A 25,029-nucleotide genomic window follows, 5' to 3' on the forward strand; every position below is an offset into this window, starting at 1 on the left:
CTTCACTCTGTATCCAGCTTTGATGCAGATTCAGTGTCATATATTGATGACCTGACAGAACAATGCTGGGTTAAACCTCTGTACATCAACACCCGTGACGTGCGGAAAGGGTAATGGCTACTCTCCAAGGGTAATTCATCTGAAGCATTTGGGACCCCTGATATTCCTGCTTGAGCTCATTGCTGATGCACAATGTCATACCATTCGCCCTGAATAACATAAAGCTGTCTTGTAATAGACACACACCTACTCTTATCAAAGGACATATTTCCCCAGGAAAAGATGAAAGCAAAGCACATATTTGATCCACCTGGACATGAAGAAAGAGTTTTTTGTTTCTCCTCAGGCTTGTAATGTATGTTGATTAGATTTTTATACGAAATACCCATTCATTCATCCCAAACTCTGCCCCAAACATTTCACTTTTAATAACCTTCTGTGGGATCCAAAGTAAAATGGAAATGTGGAATCTTGGCATAGGGTTGATGTCCAAAGACTAAATGTGCATGGAGCTGATTATTTGAAAGCAGACAGCCATGGGCTTTCAGGCAGCGTGAAGAGATGCTGAAAGCCCCAGGAGCACAAGCCACTGAGTCCAAGATCTCAAGTGGTACTCAAAAAAGACATTCCCCTGTCAATACAATTTTCAATGAGAAGTGCATGGTCAAAGCAGAATATTTCGTTCCAGAAATACAGTGTCCTTTTCTCTGGAAGAGATTTTTTTATTTTTTTTTTACCAGCATTCTAAAATTTCTGATTCATGAGAGGGGTAAAAATCAGAACAGACAACCCCCTCCATAGCTACCTGTGTGACAGAAGTGCAGCACTTTCACTGTTCTCTCAAACTCTAAAGCTTTCTCCTGCAAAAGGCCGTACACTTATGGTCAAGTGCTAAGTAATCACAATTGGCAGGTGCCTGTTCTCTGAGTCCAGGCCACGTTTTAGATAATTTAGCTTGCAAAAGTCATGCTAGTTGTTTTCACTGTATCGCTGGCTGCCGACCTTGCTTGGCACTTGAAAACATTTCAGAGACCTCTTCCTGTTTGCTGAAAAAAAGGTGAAGCTGAAGTCTAATCTGAGCTGATAATTCAGCAGATAGAAACATTCCAGTCTGCAACACAACTCTTCACTCAAAGGTCTTTATGTAGAAAGATATTTGATATACCCTGCTTTCAAAATTATTGAAGCACATAAGCTTCCATGCCTCCACTAACTTGCAGCCTTCTAGGAGATAGGAGTCTCCTGAAGTAAAACAAAAAAGATGGAGCCTTAAAAAGGGAAACACGGTTGCTTTCAGTAAAATCTAGAGCACAAATGAACACAGAGATGGAAAGGACTTCTTTGATAATTAGTTCAAGACCCCTAAAACCTACAAGATCTCTAAACCTACCAAACTCCTTTCTTGAAGCAATGAAGTTTTTGCCTTTCTTCCCCATTTCCCAGTATCATCTTGAATTTCTAACACAGAGGGCTGATCTGTTCAGTGGTGTATGTAATCTTCCCTCTCATCACCCAGTTTCTGAGAAAGCAACCTCTCTTCCCAAAACTTAGGCAAGCCTGACTCTACAGGTCACCTTTGGCAAGACAGTGCTCCATTTTGTTGAATATCCTGGTAGCGGTAATTTGTGTCTTTTCCAGTGTAAACACCACTTCTGTAAATGTGGCTATCTGGCGCTGTGAACAGGATTTGAGATGAGGTCTCTTATACATGCTTTAGAGGAGTAGAGTAGTTTGACAAAGAAAGGCAGAAGAAAAAAAATGCAACAGGTTGATTAACATGGAAAAGTAAGATGCAAGCCCTGCATTTGTATTTCATCTTCCTGAAATAACAAAAGGCAAAACACTACTTCGCTCTCTCTCTGTCCCCCACCTACCTGCAAATAGAGAAGATTCCAAATTCAATGTAATGCTATCAAAATCAATGCGTCTGCAGCACATATTAATAGAGCTGTATGAGAAGCAAAGCAAATCATGCACTCATCCAATATTGCTTCATCATGCCTATTAAAAGAATGTTAAATTTTATTCATCACCTGACACTTTAAAGCTTTTCTCATGTTGCCTAGTCTTTTTACATTTCTTACTTGTTGCATGCCATAAACCTAGATCACAATCAAGGGTGAATGGAAAGCATGAACCTAATGTCACCATCCAAGATTTTTTGTGCATTAATATTATCTGTGTCTTAATGTTAATGTAATGATGAAGGTGTGCGCATGTTTGCAAAATGCCAGTGCAAGACTTCTGGACACATTTAAACCAAAGTTCTCCATCAAATTAAACTCTTCATATCCTTCCAACATATATTCTATTGAAGGTTATTTATCATTACGAAAATGTAGTCATCCATGAACAATTCCTGAAGTAAACTTACTTCATGTGCTGACAGCTCACAACTCAAACTGGTGCATTTTTAACTATATCAGGAGGGTGGCGGAAAATGCACTTCTACTTTCAAAAGACAATTTAGTGCAAGCCAAATATTTCACCTGACTACCTAGGAGGAATTAAACCTGTATGATTTGTGAGACTTCTTTAAGTTTTTAACTATTGTTCTCTTTCAGTATATTTATCTAAATGGTTCAAAAGGATACATTCAAATTTATAGTGAAAATCACAACATACGTTGAAATACCCATTTCAAGAAAAAGAGCTTAGAAAATTGCAATTCTCTGTCTGAGCAGAGTAAGTTAATAGGTGCAAAATGTTTTTAATCAAAAGCAGAGATGAATATATTTACACTATATTTGACTGAAATAGGAGGCAGAGAAGTTTGGATGGGAAGGAAGAAAATCAGTTGGCAAGGGAAAGCATAAACAATTTTTTTTTTTTTTTTGTCTCAAACTTTGGACAAAAAACCTATGCTGAATAGAGTTTGGACGTTACCACACACATGCACTCCCCTTCTCTGCCTTGTTACATGCTTCCTAAGGGATACTTGACAAATGCCTATAAAATCAACAGAAAATCCAAATCTAACATCTTCTCACTGTGAGCCCACACAGCCTGCTGCCGATCATGCAGACCATTTGGCAAGCACTGGATCTGCAGGAGAGCAGCTGCTCCAGCCACTCTCTTCCAGTAACATCAGAGATATGAGGACTTTGGGAAAAATTAACAAAGTGATCAAAAATGGAATAAAAGATGTTAACAGTTTTCCTCCCTGTAAACATCAAATCATCCTTCATGCCAAACTGACTTTAATATTGTTCTAAAACTGGAGATATTGACAACTCAAGCCACTAAAATAGATAAACAGTCTAAAATATCCCCAGCCTCAAAAAAAGAAAAAAAAAACTTGCAGTGCAAGGCATGGATAGGAGTACTGCAGAGCACATGGCAGCTTGAACGTAGGTATGTTCATATCAATGCATACATATGACCTTGCTGAACGGGCTTCTCCCCTGTTGGAGACTCAGGCTGTTCTATGAAGTCCCAAAACAGAGGTTTTATTATTATTTTTTTTTATTTTATTTATTTATTTTTTAATCTGCAGTGACTCCAGTCAGGCCAGCACCCAGGTCTCTGGGTGTACTGGTGGGGTGAGAAGCTCTGCCTGGCACTGCTTCCTGAGTGCGGCACTGTGGCAACAAAAGCTCAGTATTTATCCCACAGTCTCTCCTGCAGTTTACACATATCTTATCCCCAAAATCCCAGGGTGCCCACATTCTGGACTCCAGAACAGCTCAGAAAAAGCACATGGTGGATGAAAATAAACACACTTTCCTGAAGGGATTCAGAAGCCACACCGCTTTTAACTTGCATGCACAAGATATATACATATTTAAACAAAATAATAACAAAACTGGAGCACATTAGCTTATTTCTTTACCACTATAAAGCATTCTTTAAGCTGGGATCATATTCTCTAAAACGGTTCAAGAGCTTTCTGGGCAGTTCGTTATTTATTTGGAAACATCAAACACTTGTAGTTCAAATTCCCCTATCTGATCTTGATTGGTCTTACCTAAGTTGTGCCCATTTATTTCTCAGCTGACCCTGAGGGGCTTATATGGTCCACTTCGATTTAATGGGACTTCGCTTTCCCTCTAGAAACCTCCCATTTCTCCAGACTCTGCAAGGATGGACCCCCACTAACCTGTTACCACAATACAGCCTTTGCTGCAGCCGCCCACCTTTAAGACTCAAAAACTCTTGTCTTAAATATGAGATGTATACCAGCCTTTCTGCAGAGGTGAATATGCTTTCACAGGGATGCTTCTAAACAATACTGCAATTTTGTGCTCTATAATTTCAATCAGGATTCACCGGCTGCCTATTCAAGAGAGCTATTACCCACAGCATCACACTGTGCATTACCAAAAGGTTCACACTACTACACGCATCATTCATATCATGTTATACATTGCAAGCGTGAATGTTCGTACAGGGCTCGACACAGTACTCGCTGCATAAAACCTGTCACACCGCCTCCTCCCCATTGCGAACCGTCTACAAAACGCTGATTCCTCAAAACTCAAGGGAAACCCCATGCTTGAGGTTAAACATGTGCTTACACAACAACTGGAGTGATATGAACACAAGGGTCCCGTGAGGCCTTTCACCCCACCTAATTGATTTAACACAAGCCAGAGTCTAGAAAGTTATTCCCAAACTTTACTGCAAAATTTACTAGAATCTTCTGTGATACTGCAAATACACAGACTTGTTTACATCCTCTTGATCTGGTTTACTTACTCTATTATTACCAGCCTTGTTCCAAATTAAATCAGTCTTACCGAACACAAAGCTGCTTTTCCCCATTTCTCTATTAATGTCTTTTAATGACCCTTTCATGTTCCCTTCTCTTTAGTTTGGCCTTTTTTGGCCATTTCTGAAAAAGCTTTAACTCTCCTTAATCTCCAGAGCAACCACTTTCCCCTGAGCTTGCTTTGTTTCCAGTTTTGATTTTATACTCCCATGGTAGCGTTCACTCTTCACATATTTGTTTACAGAACAAAAGCCACCAGTCTTTAAAAGCACTGTGGAGTAGAAAACACCCCTTTTAGGTAATTTTATTCAGCTGTGCCAATAACAACAGCTATCTCTAGTCAGTCCTACTGTGATGTGCAATTACTTTCTTGGAGCAAAAAGAAGCAAGACAGAACAAAGACATGCATAAAACGTTACCTTCGGAAGATGATGTGGAAACATACAGAACAACTCAATTATGTTTTCAAACCTATACAGCATATAGCACTGATGAAGTACAGACACTTCAGCAATTTTCTTTCCAATCAACCAAATTTCTACTAAAATGGGTTGGCAATGATTGTTACGTTAAGGAGGACTATAAACACTGCCAACTAAGGCACATATAGATCACAAAAACTGTTTATCCCCAAATCTGTGTTGCTTTGTACAGAGGGGAAAAGAAATGCAACTTGCTCCCAATGTTTGAGTGATATACGTGACAAAGGTAACTTACAGACAGCAAAGGGATGGCAACTTTTCCAAGAAAATCAGGGGGTTTATCTCCATCTTCATCAAATACTGTCACTTCCAGAACATCATGAATATCTTTAATAGGGCTGTAATGAAAAGCACAGACGAAAAATGATATTCGATATACATGCACAGTCTTCTCCACAAAGATCTGAGAACACTGTTTTACTAATTAAGTTTGTATTACCTTGGAGTATAAAACCAGCATTTAATTAAATTCCAAAAAATTGAATCAAATGATGGGTATTCCCCAAGCTTTGCCCTCGTGTTGTAGTCACATAACTAGGTGAAGAAAATAACAACTACCAGTGACATTTTCTGTGCATTGATATAGATTTTAAGAGTGTAGAACTCCGCTCTCAAACAGAAAAATCTGATCACCGGGATGTCCAGGGCTGAATTCAAAACTAGGCTTCAGGACAGTAAGTATACAAGAAAAATAATCCATGAAACAAACCTTACATAATTTCATTTGACTTGAGCTATTATTTTCCTTTTAACATACTAGCAAAACCAATTACTTAAGAAAATCTAACAACCCTAATTAAAGGCCAAATGTACAATATTTGTGTTCCATTCAGTGCAAACGCTTGACCAATGTTGCAGCAGGCACTCAATCCTGAGCATTTATCAGATTGTTAATAAATCAGAGTCTCATTTGAGAAAAGTTATATGCGTGCCTGAAAAATCCTGGGTAACCAGAGATGACTTATGAGATGCATTCATTATCTCTTTTCCTTTTCCCATGTGCTAGAATTAAAGAAAAAGGCACGTGGTATATAGTGTGTCTGTTATTTAACTGAATGCAGCCATTCTGCCCAGAAGGCTGTTTCAGAGCAGTTTTCTCCTGGGCCCTCTGCTTGCAACACCATGTTGTGGCTCCTCGTGAAGCAGTCAGGACCTAAAAGTCACCTGGGTGTCCTTCCAGCTAGCAGCCACAGGATGGTCTTCAATGTGACCCACTGGTGGCAGCCAAACTACCATGATACACACTGATTACAAGACACTGTCATTAAATTACATCAAAACCCCTCACTTCAGCAACTGCCCATATTCCTCTACATGCCATTACAATTTTCCACACAATACAGCTACCGGTGATATAAAATACTGTTTGAAATGTGTCATACGGGTAAGTGTGTTGCAGAAAATCTGAATACGGTGGGAAGGGCTCTCTGGTGTTACTGAATTCTCCAGCTGAAATGGATTCAGAACAATCCACTCTGCTCCTAAAGAAATCTAAATCATCAACAGCTTTTAAGGTGTTTGATCTCAATTAAATCAAAAAAAAGCCAAAAATCTGAAGAGAGTTGTGAGCGCCTGCCTGGCTCTGTGGATTTGGTGCTTAGAGTAGCTATGAAACGGCAGTAAGAAAGTTAGTGATAGTCCACAGCTGACATTTCTGGGACCCTCAGGAAATACAGAAACAAATCGTTTCTTAAAAAATTATTTTGGATTCTTAATAGGTTTATTTTGTTGGCTGAACATCCAAAAAGACTCATCTGTTGGCACAATCTCAGAATAAACAATGATGAGTGGAAGCTTCTTGAGAACAGACAGAGAAAGAAAAAGACTCCAAGAGACACGCATTCAGTTGCATGCATGAATTAAACAGAAATCCAGCAAAGTACTTCAATCAAAGAGATCAGATACTTTTTATTGCGTTCACATTCAGCTTAGTGTTTTGGAATGTTGCTTTTGCAAGAAATCTGTGATTCTCAAACTGTTCTTCCAATGGACAGGTGTAAGTGTCATAAATGCTCAATTGCTAAACCTCACATTTGCCTTCTTTTCCACAGACTACTATAATCTTGGGGACGTTTATCCCACTTGGTTATTCACAAAAATCTTTGTCAGCATAAAGGAAGATAAAAAATTTCACTGCCAATAACTAACTATCACTTTTTGTTACTAATGAAGTCACCCTAAAAATGCACCCTTTAATTATCTTTAAAATCTAAGCTTCTTATTTGGGTTAAGCAATCTTTGACTAGTTTAAATTCATAAGATGTAACAGGAACAACGTGAGCTCTAATTTTCTGCTTGCTTACAAATTAAATGAGGTATTCTACCATGGTTCAATGAAACGTTTTATTTTAAATTACGGAAAACGTAGGCATGAGTATCTGGTCTCCACTTTCTATAATATTATCTCTTAGATCCAGATATGACTCCATTATGTCTAGTCATGATTCTTCCTATAAATATCACAGTAATTCTTCTTTTAATGACTTCTATTAATAAACTCCGTGCAAGAACTAGTAAAAGGCAAATGCTTTAATTGAGTTATATTTGATATTTCTCCAACATCCTCTTCTGACTATGAAAAAATGACATATCTTAACTTGACCTTTGTATTTTTCCAAAGTCAGTAGCTTTTATAGATAAGCTGCTAACTGTTTGGCATTTCAGCGTGTTTTCAAAAGCAATCCACTTACAATGTGAAAACTTTGTTCCACTCTGGGTTGAGGTTCTTGTAAACAGTGTGCGTTTGAAGACTGTCATTTCCCAGCTCCAGTACACAGAAAGGATCACTTTTACCTAAGAAAAGATCACAGTGAAATTAAAAAAAAAAAGTGGACCAGTTATTGTAGTTAGCATGCATACTTTTTCTTTGCAGTACAGCTGTGGAAGTGACTGACCAAATAAAAATAAGACCCATTACGACAACTGGCAATTGTCTCCCACTGTTGGAATGACTTGCTAAACAGTATCACCAATGCATCTTCAGCCCTGGAAACAGTAACACTTACCTTATAATTCATTTAGGTGACTTCATTTGAATACTTGAAATATGAAGCTTACAGTGAATAATCTCTAAATCTTTATAACAAGAAAAATCTGCTCCAGTTGACAACTACTCAGACAACATTATGAAAGCAGCACTGTCATCCTCACCCAGGTAAGTGCCAGGGCTTCAGTTACAGTTGTTTTATCCTCTAAGTAGAGTTTGCGGTCTTCTCCAGTTGAACAGAGGATTAAGTACCCACACCGTGAGAAGAGAAGCACGGCATTGTGTCTGTATCAGCAGTATTTCTTCAGACAGTTCAACGTGAGCAAGTCCTTGAAGCTACGCATACCCTACGTAGCGTCACAGCTTAAATAAAACCCACCATCTACTGAAGAACCAACTGGAGAATTCAGGTGTGAACCAGGTAAAGTACTTAAAACAAACAAAACACAAAACCAAAACAAACTTCCTCTCAAAAGGAGGATGCTAGCATGGAACCTGTTATGATGAAGACATGTTTGCTAATGTATTTTTTTGATAATTCTCATTACGTGAATTTGTAGCTTTCACAACTTAACACAGCTCAGCAGTTTCCAGCATGAACAGAGTTCCTTTTATCAGCGTGTCTGGCTGAATATCTGATTTAATCTCAACTTCAGTGTTCTTGCATAACTCAGACACAGACATTCCAGCTCCAGCCTAACTTTCACGTATGCAACTATGTCAGTAACGCAGGGATTTAGACAGCAGACAAAAAACAGTATTTAAGCAAAAGCTTTCTTTTTCTTCATCTTTATTTTTTGTATTATTAATGCAGACATTTTAAGGTTCTTACCATAATAAGAATTTTATAGAATAAAATGGAAACTTTTCAGTATGTAAACAGTGGGTATTAACTAGTCAATATTGGTAAAATTTAAAAAAACATGTATATTACTAGAATCTATTTGTCTTCTTTTCAGCTTACATGCCCATTCCCCAATAAGCAGCCCTTCAGAGAAACTGTTTGAAATGCAAACTGGTATATGCCAGAAACAATCCCACTGTATAATTTTGTATTCTGAATGCTATTTTTTGGTCAGTGAGCAAATGCAGTGTTTGAGAAGAACTCTCATGCGTACATAGAAAACATCCAACAAAGCAGAAAAAGTCATTTTCATGTCAACAAAACTATTATCTAGGAATATAAAAGTATGGAAGACTCAGCCTGGGCTAGCCGTGGCTGAAGAGCTTCTACATATCTGATATATCTGCATGGAATATCACCTAAAATTTACATCAAATGTTAAAGTATGGATTTTCAGAATCACTGTTCAGAATCAAAGCAGAAACTACGATGTTTTCTGATAGCTACTATAATAGTAGGATAAGAACTTACAATTAAAATCTGTAGTGACAATATGTATCAACTGACAACAGAAATCCAAATCACACCAAAATCCAGTATTTATTTTGGGAGTAAGTAACAAGCTGTAAGGTGGAATAACACTTCTCGTGAGATGACTGGTCTGCAGTTTACATACCCTAGACTTGTGACTGCTGTGGGACAGGACAAGGAAGGAACTCCACCTGCTCAAATGGCTCCCCTATTAACCCTTGGAAATCTTCACACCTCTTATCATCTCCACAATTATTCCTTTATCAGATTTTTAGCTGGACTTTGAATTTACTTTTATCAATAACAATAAATCTGAGCAGTCTCCCTGGCAATGCAGGAAATATGGCACTGCTCTAGGAGGGCTCTATTATGGAAACCCATAATTGCTGCACTAATCATTTATGAATGGCTCAGAACAGATAATTAATCTTTATGTCTCTCATTTCACGATCAGAAATTATGCTATTTTTACCTAAAATGGCTGCATCCTTTTGCAATTTGGTGGTCTATTACAGCATAATACTAGGATATTTTCAGCACTGCCATTGAAAAACAATTTGTCATTTGCTTCATGAATCAGGCTCAAAGCCTGGGCTATTTTGAATATAATGACAGACTGAGTAACCTTTTACTTAAGCTGAATTTCATTCTCTGCTATGCACAAGGAATGTGTGTCACATACTCTGTATGAAAAGTCTTTGAATTGCAGAATCAAGAACCTGTGTATGTCTTCCAATGTTCATTATCCACCCACATGCTCCTGTTTAAGTAATGAGGGAAAGGGGGCCAAATCCATCGACTGCATCAACTGCAACTGCATTAGCATCAGTCAAGTTTTCCAAATTCCCAGGCTCTGTTCTTTCCCTCAACACTGTCTGGATTGAAAATGCACCTATTTCTAGATATCCCTCGCCTTGTCATTTGACAAAAGTTCTGCTTTGCTGTGATACAACATCTGCACAAGCCACCTTTACTTATTGGCAGGGTTTTTTTGTTTTCAAATCAAGTTCTTCAGTTTTTAAAAATACTAGTATCTGCAGTAACCTTTTCTTCCTATACAGGGCTAAGCAGTGAATTGAAACTGAAATAGTATCATGGTTAGTGTTGGATAATATCCTTTGGTCCTTATTCTAGGAGCAATGTTCTCTTATGTTACACTGTCTGCGTGAATACCAGAGCATTTTCTCTGTAGCATCTTCCCTGCCTTTTTCAACAAGTTATCTTAAAAAGAAAAAAAAAAAAGAAAAAAAAAGACTATGTCAGCAAATACACAACACACAATGTTGTGTCTGTGAATTATATGCTGCTGCAAAATACAGAGGGGAATTAAAAGGTCTCCAGAATCCTGGAGAAGATGATAAAAATAATAATATCCAGGCAGTTGCTACAGAGAAATAACAATTCTCTATCTCTTCCCTAGAGAAACAATAGAAAATTGTATTTTTAAATGGTGTTAGTGTCCATCGCTGTCAGGACTAGGCACAATCTGAGGTAAAGCACAGTGGAAGAACTATCCTTTTCATGGAGTAAAAGCTGTGAAGATCATTCCAAACTGAAGCCTCAAACAATCTCTAAGAGAAACCATTGCACTCTTCCCCATTAATACGGATCTTTCTTTATCCACCCCCCGCCCCCACCAGGTGACAGCTTGCAGTGCCACCCAAACCCACACACTCAGCATTGTGTCAGACGCCCCCAAAATTCTTCCCCTTATTCACAAACTCACAAGACACCCAACGAAACATGAGGATGGTCCTGTGCAGGCACCATCACTTTACATAGTCACTTAGTTTACATATTGTCATTTGAAAATACAGAAGTGACCAATGCAACATGGGCATTTCCCAGAGCACAGTTGTCACAGATAAAATCAGACAAGAAGTTCACGCTCACACAGGCAGCTTTTCTAGAGCTGGACTTGACAACCTGTATCAAGCTTTCCTTTTCCTGTTGCAAGGGCTAGATGTGTTTTTGTTTCATTTGACACCATATTATTTCTACTGCAGCATACACAAGCTGGTGACATGCTGTGCCCACCAGCCACCAAGTCTCCTTGAACAAACAGTAGAAAACAGATGGCAGTATTCGATATACACCTCCTTAGGTGTAAATACAGGCAGCCTGAAACTTGCTGCGCTTCTGCAAGGAGGCTTACAGGAAGTAAATCAAATCTCACAGCATCTACAGAGGAACATTTACTTCTGTTCCAACTATCTCATTGTGTATTTCAGAAAGCAGGCACACAGATGAGCCACTGTGTAATACAAATTTGATCCGGACATCCTAAGTTACTGACAGGGAAAACTGACATGTTGATCAGATCCAAAAGGGAACCAGAACTCCAACCAATGGACCTTTCCCGCATATTTGGTGAGTCATAGTCAAAACTATTTGGTATCCCAGTTTCTTGGGGTGGGTTTCACACTGCAGAGAAGCGATCAGAAGATTTACTTTCCTACGTTCAAATTACAGTACTGCACAAAGTGTAAATAACACTCAGAACACATCATTGCATAGTATGCTGAAAAATAGAAATGGAATACCTGCAAAATCTGCTGCCAACAGGTCAACTGCCTTTAACACTTTAACTTGTAAGAAGCCAACATCCTTTATGTCCCGAAAGGAGTTCTTTATACACTGTTAAGAAGAAAGCATTTAGTTTAGGATGTGTATTTTTAATTCAGTGAGAAACAAATTGATGAACTACTGAGAAACTTGCATTTTTATATTTATTGATATTTCTGCAGCATTTCTCACTGCAGAGTAACCCTGTGTTTTTATGACAACTTAAGATAGCATCTCCTAAGGAGATTCTCAGTTCACTTAAATTACACATTAATTTTATAATGGAGATTGGAATGAGCCCTGCTTGTTTATGGAAGTATTATCTGTCCATTAAAACAAAAACAAAAAAAAAAGGACATAGGTAGATCTGCAGAACTAGTAGAAGTTGGGAAGGTAGCACACTCCATCAGGAGTTCTCAAAAGTATTATCAACTTGTTTAAATTCATCATGCTTCAATCTCACTGCCCATTTTGTAGAGAGACAGGTTTCTTCCTTCTTGCTTAACATTATAGGTTTAAAGTATGGAAGCCATCATATGCCGGTCCTCCAAAAGTTGGAAGTCCAGAACGTATCCTCCCAAAAGAGAAAAGAAAGCTAACTGCTCTTCTCTCCATGATATTCATAGTCTCTCATTCCCCATGATAATCTCTTATGCAATGCAAGTTTTTACAATTCAAGTTTTCAAAGGAAAGCTTTAGCTTAAAACTCAACAAATACAAGCAGCCAAATTGCTCAAGTCTATCTGCCCTGCCAACCTCCTTGTCATTCTAAACATAATAACTACTCCATGTTATAGATTTCTCTGGTAGGAGACATGTTATTATGACTGGACAATTTTTCCCCCCCTCTCATTTTTTGGCTGCAGTTTTGACTACTTTCAAGTATAAAGGAAAAATAAAGGGCGGGGGGGGGGGGGGGGGTCGGAATGCAAACTCACGTAGCGCTGTGAAATCTGTTTCCTTTCACTGGGGTCTCCCAAAGGGCAGACACAGAGATCAGAGATGGACACTCCCGTACATGGAGCAACAGCAATCAGCATTAGCAGGGACCCCGGATGTTTTTCCAGAGGCAGCTCTAAGCAATTGGTCTGCTTTATTGGCAGGGCAGTAATATCAACTTTGCACCTAGAACAACATTCCCAAGGGGTTAATGAGTAAGAGAAGCTGGGGAAAAAATAAATTAAATATACAAAAAAAACATTTAATATTGATTTCAGTAGCAAGCAGGCATCAAAATCTTTGTGGTGCTAAGCCACATTTTAAATATTTATGTGTGTGTATATAAAATTTGAATTGCTTGTTCAAGATCAAGAGAATACAAAAAAAGAACTCAAAATTAGACATAGGAAACAAATTAGCCAGTTTCCATTGTATTTACTGTCAGTTTTGCTTTCTGGTTCACCTAGTGGTAAAGCTGAGGTAAAAGGTTTGGGCTGCAAGTTGTACAGTAGGAAAAATTAACTCTGGCCTGCCTCACTTCCCCTCTAAAATACCCTAGTGCTTTGTGATGGATTCAAAATGCAATTTTATTTCACCTGGGGGAAAAGAAAAGGGGCAAACACAAAATTTAAAACATTAGCCTAAAATAGATTAGTTTCTTTAAAGTCACATACTCCATTTTATGCTACATTATACTGTATGCCCCAATCTCTTTTACAAGCCTTACTAGAGCTACGTATTCAGTGTACTGTTATATTTCCCAAAGGGAAGGATGGTCTTAAAAGTCCCCCCACCCCTAGCAAATAGTATGCATCATTAGCCTGATACTAAAAAAAAAAAGAAAAAGAAAAAGAAAGAAAGGCAAAAAAGAGAAACATTTATGAAGAGACAATAATAAAAGATAAGGATGGGCTAAAGGAGAGATCAGCATTCAACCAGTTATATGTGAAGAGAGCGGTTAAATGCCACAAAGTCTAATCACTTTGCTCGGCTAAATGCCTTCTATTTAGAAGTCCAGTAAATGGAGTGGAACTTTTTTGAACCTCTGTGGGGCTTGGCTTTTAAGAACAAGCTGAACAAAAGTTACAGATGAAAAGAAAAAAAAAAAGAAGGAAGGAGAAGCTTTGTTGCCACAGTGCAAACGGAGTCACATTTCTCAAAGGGACGGCAAGCGGATGATGGAGAGAGAGAGTTTTCGCTCCGCTTAATGCCTGCCGACAAGTTTTTATTTAAACTAAACTTGTTAAGGTGTTGTCTTAATAGGCTAAAATTCCACAGGGTTCCCCCAGGTGGGTTTCTTCTGGGTAAATGGTGCATGTAGTGTTCCTGATTGATCCCATTCCAGTAGTAGAGCTGGAGCAGTTTATACCCATCTGCTATAAATTGCATGCTTTCCGCTTCTTAACAGCCTATTTTCTGTGAATGCTAAGGGGGGTGAAAAAAAAAAAATCCCAAAACATTTCAGCCTTAAAACCCAACAAGCTATGTTATGAAGCAAAAGTCATTGCTCTGATGAGTTTGTAAGTCATCCAGGAGCTCTGCGTATTAAAACCCAGCTCTTTGTGTAAGCTGCTTCTGACCAGAATCAACAGGGATGGCTTTGCCTTAAATATGCTCTTTTCTCTTCACTGTGCTGAGCATACAACAGGTTGCAAGTTTACCCTTATTAACTGCTTTCAAGTGCTTTGAAAGAGAAACAAACCAGGAAGAGTACCAACACTGCTCAGCACGTAGGCTGCCTCTCAACGCGGCTTCCAAGTATGAGAGGTTGCATTTAAAGCTCATTGCTATGCCTAGACACTTCAGAAAGATATGACAAGAAAAGAAACATCAGAAAGGAAAACAACAAACAAAAAAGGCAAGCATTTGAGAAAGACCTTATCACTTTCACAACGCAGGTCAACATCACCTTGGCTGCATTAACACAGTTGCTCCTCCGACTGCAGCAGTTTTACTGATACTTGAGGTATCAGTGCAAAAGGGGGAATGTATCATTATCTCATTTTTTTATTTTTATTTTTACAGATGAAGACATTGAATCAAGGAAAGGGGAAAACTCAGGGTCACCCAGCTGGTCTGTGGTTCTGCTGGCAACACTGGCCACACATCTCCCACATCGGCATTTCATACGCCACCCACTCAACAAAGCGTAGAACTGGGAAAAGCTGCATTTGCTTTTTATGCTAAGAACTTTCCATGGGGGAAAGAGAGAGAAAAGACAGCTCTTTTAGACAACAGTGCATCTCTCACTAGAAGATATCCTCAGAAATTTCCCGTATCTCAAAGGCAAAGTTAAATATGATTCTAGTTTGTTTTGGCAAATTGGAATTGTTTCACTTATTCAAAGAATTTCATTAGCCAAAGGTCAAAGAAAAGATTGAGTATAAGGGTGTGGGGGTAGGAGGGATGCACATGTGGAGGGGAAAGCAGCAGGAGATGGAGTATAAGCATTTCTTCCTCAAATCATGTCTGATTTCCGTGCGAACTAACTTCCTTAAAACATCTGTGTTCACTCAAGGTGATGGTATGTCTCTGTATTTTCTTTTGAGGAACTGAAAAGAAAATCCACATTTGCACTTGCAAATGGCAAAAGGCTTAAGGAAAAAGAATCTGTTTCATGTAGGTTAAACAAGGTAATTGATCAGACTGTAAAGGATGCATCTTGGTGAAACAATTAGACATTCAATTTACTATATAAATTCAGCACTTTACACACAAGCACTTCTACACTACTAAACAGAGTCTAATGATTTCAAAACTATTTCCCCCCATCCTCCTGAAAGAGAAACTCTTCCTTTCCTACCTACTCAGTTTTATATCTGATAGACCATGTTTCAGATATTTATTTTTTCCCCACAGGAAAATGGAAAGAAATTATGGTGATGGGCACAGCATAAAACTGATGGAGACAATCCCTTATTTTTTGCTCAGAAGGAGCCTGATCTAAATGCAAGTGGCAAAACTATCAGATTATTTGCACCTGAGGTGATGGAAATGATCTGAGTTAAATTCTCAACATAGCAATCCCATCTCAGGACAGGACAGCTCTGCTTGTTGACAACTTTCGCTGAATTACATATTAAATTCAATAATCTTTCTCACAGAGCCATATGCATGATCTACAGGGGATACAGGTCTGTAAGCTAAGAGCACATTGTGAAAACAAATGTACCACCTTTCTTACCACGATTAATTAAATGCTTTCCTTCCTTTTCTTGATCAATATAGAGGTCTAAGCCTCTATACTGACCTCTAGTCCTGTAGAGGATTACACCACTGCTTTAGTTTTCATTTATGATTGTTCTTTTGACTTTTTGACTTACAGCCTTCATCTTTACTGAGAAACCCATTCTCCCCTCACCCACCCCTTTTTGGGATTGATTTTGAAGAGATGCAAATTTTACTTGAGAACAGTATGTACTAAATTTGGAGTTAGCTGTTTAACTTTATCAGGAAAGGAAATGTTAAAATTTCACTAAAAGGTGCTGGGCTTAGCCACTTACCAGTAGTCATGGAGTTACATTTTATTACCCAATCCACAGTTCATCAAATTATGATAAGCACGTGTCTTTATATATATATATATATATATATATATAAAATATATAAGTATGTATCATAACACCTACACAAAACATTGCCTTTTTTTTCCCTCCAGAATTCTTGGAGCCCTTTGCAAAAGAGGTCAGAATCACTATCACAGTAGACAGTAACATGTGTCCAAGATTAATATTTGGAAAGGGATTTCAAATGCCACAGGTGTCAGAGAGACAATATGGTCCTATTCTGACTGATTCTAGACATAAATTTGGTGAAATTTAAATGAAAGGTATGGGCCCAGCCACCAAAGATTTTACTGCTTAATCCCAACTGCATGGCCTTTAGAACAGATTTTTCCTGGTTGCAAAGACACCATTTACCAGAGGCATTCCTCAAAGATACCAGACACACTCCCACCTCATAGCTCATCGTCTTAAGGCTTGTGATTTTTGTAAAAGCTCTTTCTTGATGTAAATTTGTGGAGAAAAGAACCACATTCTGTAGTATAATTTTTTTGAAAACATATTTCTTAATGCGGAAACACTCGCTAACAACTTGGCATAAACAATTTAACAAAGCCTCGACAAATTCTGCACACATTAACACCTTTGTTTATTAATATACATTAACATCATCTCCTGTTTATAGCATGCCTCTTACCCCAAAGGACACAAAAAACATTTAGCAAATGTTACTAGCAGTTCTGTGCAGACTAAATAGAGGGATTATTTCATCCAGCACCAAAATACAACCACCCCTCAGTGTCAGACTGGCAGCTGAACCACTCAGTGCTGCAGTATATTAAGTGAGGAAGAGAAATTGGATCCCGTTGGAAATATAAGGACAATGTAGGTAGGCTGAATGTAATAATTTAGATTGCATTGCGCACTGACAATGAGGGTTCATTTCATGATTGAGGAAGGTGACATGAAATCGCACCGAATGCTTTCTCACTAATTCAGAAGCAGACGAATGCCCCAGGTGTTAGTGTTTAGTACCAAAGGTCCAATACATTTCTTATTCTATATATTCCATAGGCTTCAGGTCCTATTTCAAGAACAATATTTTACCTTAAAAACAAATTATGCCTGAGAAAAAAAAAAGACATGTTCCAAAGGGTTTAAAGCATCCATTCTACACAAAAACCCAGGTCTAATGGAACTAACAGAAGTCTTTATTGCACTGAAGTTCAGTGACGTGGATCATCAGAAATGACTCTGCCTTGTGCATCTCTTCAACTTGATTTTAATATTAAAATATATATATTTTTTTCATTATTTTATTTTTATTTAAAAAAGGTCTAACCAACACAGTCCTGCCTACACAACCCTGGGAGAACATAACGAATTTTACTCTATCCATAAGTTAACCACAGAATTATTAGTTAACACGCAGCAAATTTTGCCTTTTCCTTAAAAATATGCGAATATTATTTTGGGGCATACTGCTATATGTAATGACTGAATATAACCCACGGACATTTTACTAAATCTTTTCTGCCACCCTGAACACCACCTGCCTGAAACCAGTAGGAAGAGTGGAAGAAAAAAAAATAAGGAAATTCCTCCATTGTCAGGGAGACAGAACTGAGGCAAGCCACAAATGTTGCTATGTTTCTTAACTCCAAACAGAAAATATCAGAAGTAATACAAGTAACTGTGAGAATGGAAGGAACAGATTCATCTCCAGCCACTTCTACATGTGATGAACAACAGCGTTCAGCCAGAAAGCATTTCCTGCTCTGCAAAACCACAAACATTTGTAGAGCCAAAGGGCATTGTTCTTTTCAGTGAATAGTTTCAAACTATTTGAATACTTAAAGCAAGAGAATGTTCTTATTAGCTGCTGCTATTTAGTCAGCAAGTTGTGAAATACTCACCAGGTGAGAATGCAAACAACTGCAGACAGCATCGGTGCCCCTAAGAATTTAGAGGTTGGGGCAGCGATCCTGCAAGTGCATAAAGCACAAACAAACCCAAGCAGGGCTCTGGTAAATTAAATGGTCCTCAGTGCTGTTGTATGTACCCAGCAGTGCAGACAGTTTGGGGAGATGGGTCTAGATGCCTAACATTGCAAGCCAAAAGAAGGGAGGACAGCAACAGCAGGAAAGATAGAGTTACCTCTAGGAAACCAAGACTGTATTTCTACTGTACAAAATAGGATGAAGTCAGAGTGGACAAGAAGAATCAGGATTTAACAGTAGGAACCGTATTCTATTCCCATTAAGAAATTAAAATAAAAGGTACAACTACAAGCTGCTGATGTGACATAACATATAGAATTTGAAATTATAATGTAATAATTCAGTGGGACAAAACCAGGTATAAATTATGAGAGAGAGATCACCTGTGAGGTCACCCCTGAGAACGATGCTTTAAAACAGCAGGAGCTTGTGCAACAGTGCGAGGCACCAGCCCCACACAGAGGTCACGCTTTTGTGGCAAGGGGAAGAGATTACCCAAACAAAGCAGACCTAAGTAATAGGACCCATATGCAAACAAGGCTACACCAGCAATCAGAGAAAAGGCACACCAGCTCGACTCAACAGGAGCAGAAAGGTCCCGAAGCTGTCACCAACCTGAAGCAGCCCTGCAGAGAGCAACAGTGGCTGGAGCAATATCACCATGCACGTGCAGATGAACACTGCCTCCTTGCTGCCACCAGCTCTCCCAAAAACAGCTGCCACTGAGCTCCCACGGTGTTTTGGATTTTACAGTCTGCACGTGCAAAGTCAGCTTGGGTGTCTATGCATTCGGGTCATGGCTAATCAGTTAGCCAGTAGTAGGTTTTAATAAACATACCTTTACAGACGAATACGCACATGACCAGAATAAGGAGAGAAAAATACAATACGATGCTGGTAATGAAAATAAATCGATCAATTTAAAATAATAAAAATCACATTACCTTTTACATTTAACCTTCCCTCAGAAAAGAAAAAAAAAAAAACAAAAAACTTACGTTCCCAAAAGCTCCTCATGCTTTTTGTTATCCTTTCTCCAGACCTCAATGTCCAACATATCCTTCCTGTCAGAGAAGTAGTGAAAATCAAACTGTTCCCTCCACTGAGGATTTGCACTCTTACACAGTGTCTAGAAAACATGCAGTTATAATATTTACTTTTCTTAAATGGTACTTTTTTCCACAGTAAAGCACATATCAATTCTTCTACAACAACAAGGCCAGATGTTAGGGCATCAAATACTAAGAAGGTCATTCAAACCGAAGCTCCGTAGCCCACCGCACAGAGCCTCGTCTTTCCTACAAGCTCTTTTCCCTCTTCCAATAATGATAAATATTCAAATGCGATCTCAGTGAATGGCTGGAGAAATGCTGACATGCAAGACGGATCCACCAGCTCCACTTTCAGTGGGCCACAGCCATCATTCAATATCATTCGTGTTGGAAGAAATCAAGAATAAACCTTTTGAAGACGATCACCTTAAAGCAGGTTTGAACGAATTCAGAAATTCAAACAAATATTTTTCCTCTTTGGTGTTACGATACAGGCAAAGTAGCATCAGCCTTGAAAAATATTAACATCCAGGTAATTTGATATCTGTAAATTGTCCTGCTGAGTTCAGTGAGACCTTCCACATGTTCAGGTTACTCTGAGAACACAAGTATTCACCAGACTGGGACTTAAATCACTTGCACCACACTCACCACGATCAGCATGGCCACTGAGAGAACAGGCAACAGGATTAGCTGGACCATGACAGATTCACCCCACCTGGTCTGCTTTTCTTGACTATGAGATTGTACTTCATAAGTTAAATAAACTCCAGGAAAGAACGTGAAGTACTACCAATCTGAAATCTTACTACAGTGTTAAAGCTGCAGTCCCCAACTTTTTCTGGACCCCAGACAGAAATGCTAAGCAACTAGTTCACTGCAGGCAACATTGTCCTGGACTCCCCCTCTGAAACTTTTTAATTTTCTGTGACTGCAAACATTGCAGAGTCTTGCAAATTCATGATACAGACTATGGACCATAAGGAGAAACATAAAAAGGGATCTTTACTGGAATAACATATTTATTCTAAAATAACTAACCCATTTGTTATTTTTGAAAGCTGCTTTTCTGAATAAAAAACATTATATCATGACCTTGGTTTGAGGTCTTTTCTGGAGGACAGAGTGCAGGTTTCAGATGAGTCTACATCTGAACGTTATGTTCTGTGAACTCTCTGCACATTTTGTACAGGAGGGGTTTTGTTTGTTTCCTTCTCCTCCCTCCACACTTTCAGTTCATGACACGCAGGGCTTTTGCCTTCTCAACAGAAAACTTTTTTTGTTGTTGTTAACTATAGCTTCCCCCCTTACTAGACTTCAGAGACGAAATGTAGAGCTTTGGGAACACCGCTCAATGGGCTTTTTTTTTTTTTTTGTTCCCCTGTTAAAGTTAACATTTTTCACGAAAAATGCTTTAAAGAATGCACCAGAAGCCACTTCAGGTCTGCTTTTCCAGCATACCTAACATTGCAAACCTGACTTCTGTATTGGCAGAGAACAAAAAATATGTGTGATGCACGTTGCCTTCTTTCATTTCATATCAACATCAAACATCCATCAATATGAGTATGTTTAAAGCACAAAAACAGATACACACAATTCCCAACTTCCTATTTCTATATTGCCATGTATAACATTAGTAAAATGTTAGTGTCCCTGGTATGGCCTCCTGGTTTTGATCTCACAAAAAAGATTTAAGAATAGTTCCAAACTTAAGGAAATTCTTAGTACTTACCTTACTCTTGTATCTTTGATCTCCCAGTTTCAGGAGAATAAAAACCTCTGCCAAGCCCCCACCAGGGATGTTCTTCCCTTCCAAGAGCGTGATGGTGACCAGCCCATTCCACAACTGGTTCTTGCGCAAAGAGTCAGAGAGTCGCATACTCCGCATGAAACTCGACTGAAAAACACGTCAGGGACACAAAACATTTACACACAAACCCACGTTTTTACGCACACACTGACAGTGATACGAAATCATAATGAGAGAGTTATCACCATTCCCTAGTAGTAGAACTGAGGGCACAAAAACGCTACCCGTTTTTTTTTTTTTTTGCCCGTTCCATGCTACACTTGGCCCCGTGAAGGGGCTGCATTCAGCATCAGAGCAACATCAGCACATTGGTTTAAACCAGCAGAGAAGTCAACCTCACCTGACCTGGCTGACCTTTGGTGAGAGCAGAGCTCGTGCATTTAGAGCACACTCTTACCTTGGCTCAGGGCAAGACACAGGAGAATGCTAGGGAGGAGAGGTGGAAGAGGGGAGAAACAAAAGTAAACTCAAACGTCTCCAGCTACATCCACAAAACTTGGTCTGTCCTTTCCTGTGAGGTAGCCCACAGACGTACAAAAGTCCATGACCAGGTGAAAGACTGAAGTCACGTCTTCCACCACTCAACTGCCTGTCCTCTGCATTAGCTCTTTGCCTGCAGATCTCTGGAGCTGCCGCTTCCAGAAACTGAGCTCACGAATCAAAAGTCCTGATGCCTGCTGAAAAAACTGACACGACTTGGATCTTTATCAGGAGTTATGGTTAACTGGTAGCCACATTTGTTACCTTCACGATTTCCTCCAACATAGCATGGCTGTGCTAACAGTTTGCTAACTGGCAATATTTTATTGGACAGAGGATGATTAAATAGGCCTTTATTTGGGGGGAGTGAGAGCTGGAAACATTAAAACCCAAGGCTATACTTTTCTTCCCGCAGTAAAAACCCTGCCGTATTTTATTCTTGTGAAGCAACTTTTAACTCGCCACACTTCAGAGCTTCAATCATGTCATATACAGGTGGGAGCAAGACGGAGGAGAAGATTTCACAAGTCACTTTAAAACAGGACGTGTTAGCTTTAAAAGCAAGTAAGAAATGTTGTTGCTAAATAAAATGATTGCAAAAGCACCTGATGTCTGAAGATTACTTTTTATGGATCAATTACCCAGCAACAAAATTCTTAAATCATGGGTGGTGAACTCACAAATTTTTTACTCGCTTTTTACTGGTTAAAATACCCAACTCTTTGAATCCCACAAGCATATTAATATACTTCTATTTAAACACCCCGTTTGGCTTTCCTGGCACACTGGAGAAAAATTCCTACCTTTAAAAAGAAAATGAGATTTTGATTCATAAATCCAGCTGCAATGTAATTTTTTTTTTTTTTTTAAAGTTCATCTTTTAGGCCAAAAAGCTAAAGCATGACTGTTCCCATGGACATACTTCAAAGTCCCGGCAGATATATTCCTCCCTAAACACTGCAACTATTTCAAAATCCTTTTTATAAAAAAGGGAGTAATGTCCACATGGGATCAAAGGGCATTCTGCAGTCTGGCAATCGCCTTAGAAAAATGGCAGTGCTTCCATGAAATATGCCCTAAAATAATTTTGCAGCTTGGTATGTCCTAATTTCGAATTGGATGTTTATCTTGGAAAGGCTTCTATCTAACTTGTCCATAAAACAGCTCCACTTAGCTCTATGAGCCCTGCGAAAATGGAATCCAAAGCTGGCTATTAAAGGGGCCTGGAGATTGCTTCCATATGGCATAACAGCATGGGAGTGGAGGGCTAAGGCCTACAGCAGGCGTTGCTTGGCTTGAGCTCCCGATCTATCCATGGACACTCGTTGCATTACACCGTAACATCTGGATTATTGCTTGTAATGTCCCTGGGAAATATCCACTTCCCATCAAAGCCTTTATCTATCTCAGTTGTACTTTGAACATTTTAGCATTTAACATAGTCATGTTTGATGTGATGTACTTGCTGCTTTAGGACCAAGGATTTTCCCTCCCCCCCGCCCTTCCTCAGAGGAGGAAGAGGTATTTGATGTTAGTTCACAAAAAAACAGACAAAGTTTATAATCTGCGTTACAATTTCTTTTAAAAACAAAACATCTAGTTCTCCTCAAAGCTTCCAGGCTGAACACAAAAGAGTTCTTATCACTCAGTTTTCAAATCAAGTTTGGATTCTTTTCATTTTATACCCAGTCCAGTATTTTAAGGAGTCACTCGGTGGTGGTGGGGTCTTCCTATACAAATTTTGTCCGATACATAACCCTACCCTATTAGCCAAAAACTTGACAGTTCAAAGGCGTGTTGAGAGGTGCCCAAACCATTCCCGGGAAACATCAGCACCTGCAGCTCGGTATTACTAGAGCACATTGCAATGCATCAACTCTGACCTCCCAAAACAGGTGGCCCTGAGCAAACAGCCCTGTGCGCACACACACACACACACCCCTCTTCTGGATGGCTGCACATCTGCAAAAGTACTCTGTGCTGGGGTGCTGAGCCCATCTCAGAAGAGGAGCATGTTGGCCTCCAGCTATGTTAACAGGACCTGGCTACTCTCTGGACAAGATCTGGCATCGCTTCAGAGCATCACACTGGGTAAAGGAGCCAAATGTTTTCAACTGGTTTAGGGCATGGTGCTGATCTATACCACCTCAGCACAGGCTCAATGATGCAGCCTGCTTCCAACCTTCCCCGGCCCAGCTCTCCCACCTCCACAACCCTCTCTGTAAATGGAGCAGCATGAAGCCCCAGGAAAGCTGTTTCACTTGAGTCCCTGCAAGACAGCCCATCACATTAGGAATGCTTGGATTTCCTGGATGTGCCCAGGTCGTGTGTGCTCGGCAGGTCTGACACATCTCCTGCGCCTCCTATTGTCTACGTGCACACCGAGGACCTGTTCTGTGTGTGCTCTGCCACCACCTCCCCAGCATTCCCACATATTTTGCAGGCTATTCCTCTGACAACCCTGATGGAAATCCCAGCCAAACAGGCACTGTCTCACTTTCCACTCAGTTTCTGGAAGGAAATATGTCTGGGGAAACCCAGGTGTGTGGTAGGCCCATGGACCTGGACCCTCAATGAGTCAACTTTAGTGTTGCCTGGGGAAGGCTGTACTACAGAAAATGCCTCCCTGGTGAAGAAATTAATACCGCGTTATTTATTTCAGAAGTCTCAACTCCTCTCTGATATCCCGCACCTACTTATTTCAAACAGATTTACACAGAGTTAATTGATTAAACTTCACAGCCTCCCTCTGAGTTTGCAAAACTATTAGAGAGCAGAGAACACAGTAGTGCAGTCATTAGTCTGACAAAGTCAGTCCGTGGCAAAACAAGCACTAAAAAATTCCTCCAGCCATCACTACACTAATCTGCCTTTACACCAGAAAAGTCAAAACCCTTCTCTAAGCCAGAGAGAAAAGGAAGATGTTACGGCTTAATCAGCAATAATTTTAATTTATTTTTTTTTAATCTATTCAGCTCTTCCCTTCCCCTGTTACCACCCAAGCTACAGACAGCTCTGTGCTTGGGTACTTCAGCTCCTCCCGTCTCTGAACCCTAGCTCTTTCCAGCTGTGCTCCCAAACTAGATGCCAGGTCCCTCAGGCCTCTCTTGCTGTATTTTCCTG

General features: G+C 39.4%; 1 protein-coding gene and 1 long non-coding RNA gene across 28 annotated transcripts in view; one reads left to right on the top strand and one right to left on the bottom strand.

The window, feature by feature from the left end:
- Positions 1 to 15,573, top strand: part of LOC310904732 — a 31,223-nt gene extending 15,650 nt beyond the window's left edge. For 2 of the 3 annotated variants that reach the window (XR_014588581.1, XR_014588582.1), the window contains exons 2-4: positions 8,215 to 8,347; positions 11,786 to 11,924; positions 15,084 to 15,573. This is a non-coding gene — a long non-coding RNA (uncharacterized lncRNA). Of the gene's footprint in view, positions 1 to 5,537; positions 7,190 to 8,214; positions 8,348 to 11,785; positions 11,925 to 15,083 lie in introns of those variants that run through there. The other variant, XR_014588583.1, reaches the window with a different exon arrangement.
- Positions 1 to 25,029, bottom strand: part of MCTP2 (multiple C2 and transmembrane domain containing 2) — a 154,202-nt gene that overhangs the window by 52,784 nt on the left and 76,389 nt on the right. For 24 of the 25 annotated variants that reach the window (XM_083849891.1, XM_083849893.1, XM_083849872.1 and 21 more), the window contains 6 exons: positions 21,349 to 21,513; positions 19,560 to 19,690; positions 13,058 to 13,244; positions 12,098 to 12,191; positions 7,884 to 7,986; positions 5,429 to 5,531 (listed from right to left, as the gene is read on the bottom strand). In XM_083849891.1, the coding sequence (XP_083706017.1) occupies positions 5,429 to 5,531; positions 7,884 to 7,986; positions 12,098 to 12,191; positions 13,058 to 13,244; positions 19,560 to 19,690; positions 21,349 to 21,513 (783 nt within the window). Of the gene's footprint in view, positions 1 to 5,428; positions 5,532 to 7,883; positions 7,987 to 12,097; positions 12,192 to 13,057; positions 13,245 to 19,559; positions 19,691 to 21,348; positions 21,514 to 25,029 lie in introns of those variants that run through there. The other variant, XM_083849887.1, reaches the window with a different exon arrangement.

The sequence above is a fragment of the Anser anser genome (assembly GCF_964211835.1).
Source record: "Anser anser genome assembly, chromosome: 10".
Taxonomy (NCBI): Eukaryota; Metazoa; Chordata; class Aves; order Anseriformes; family Anatidae; genus Anser; species Anser anser.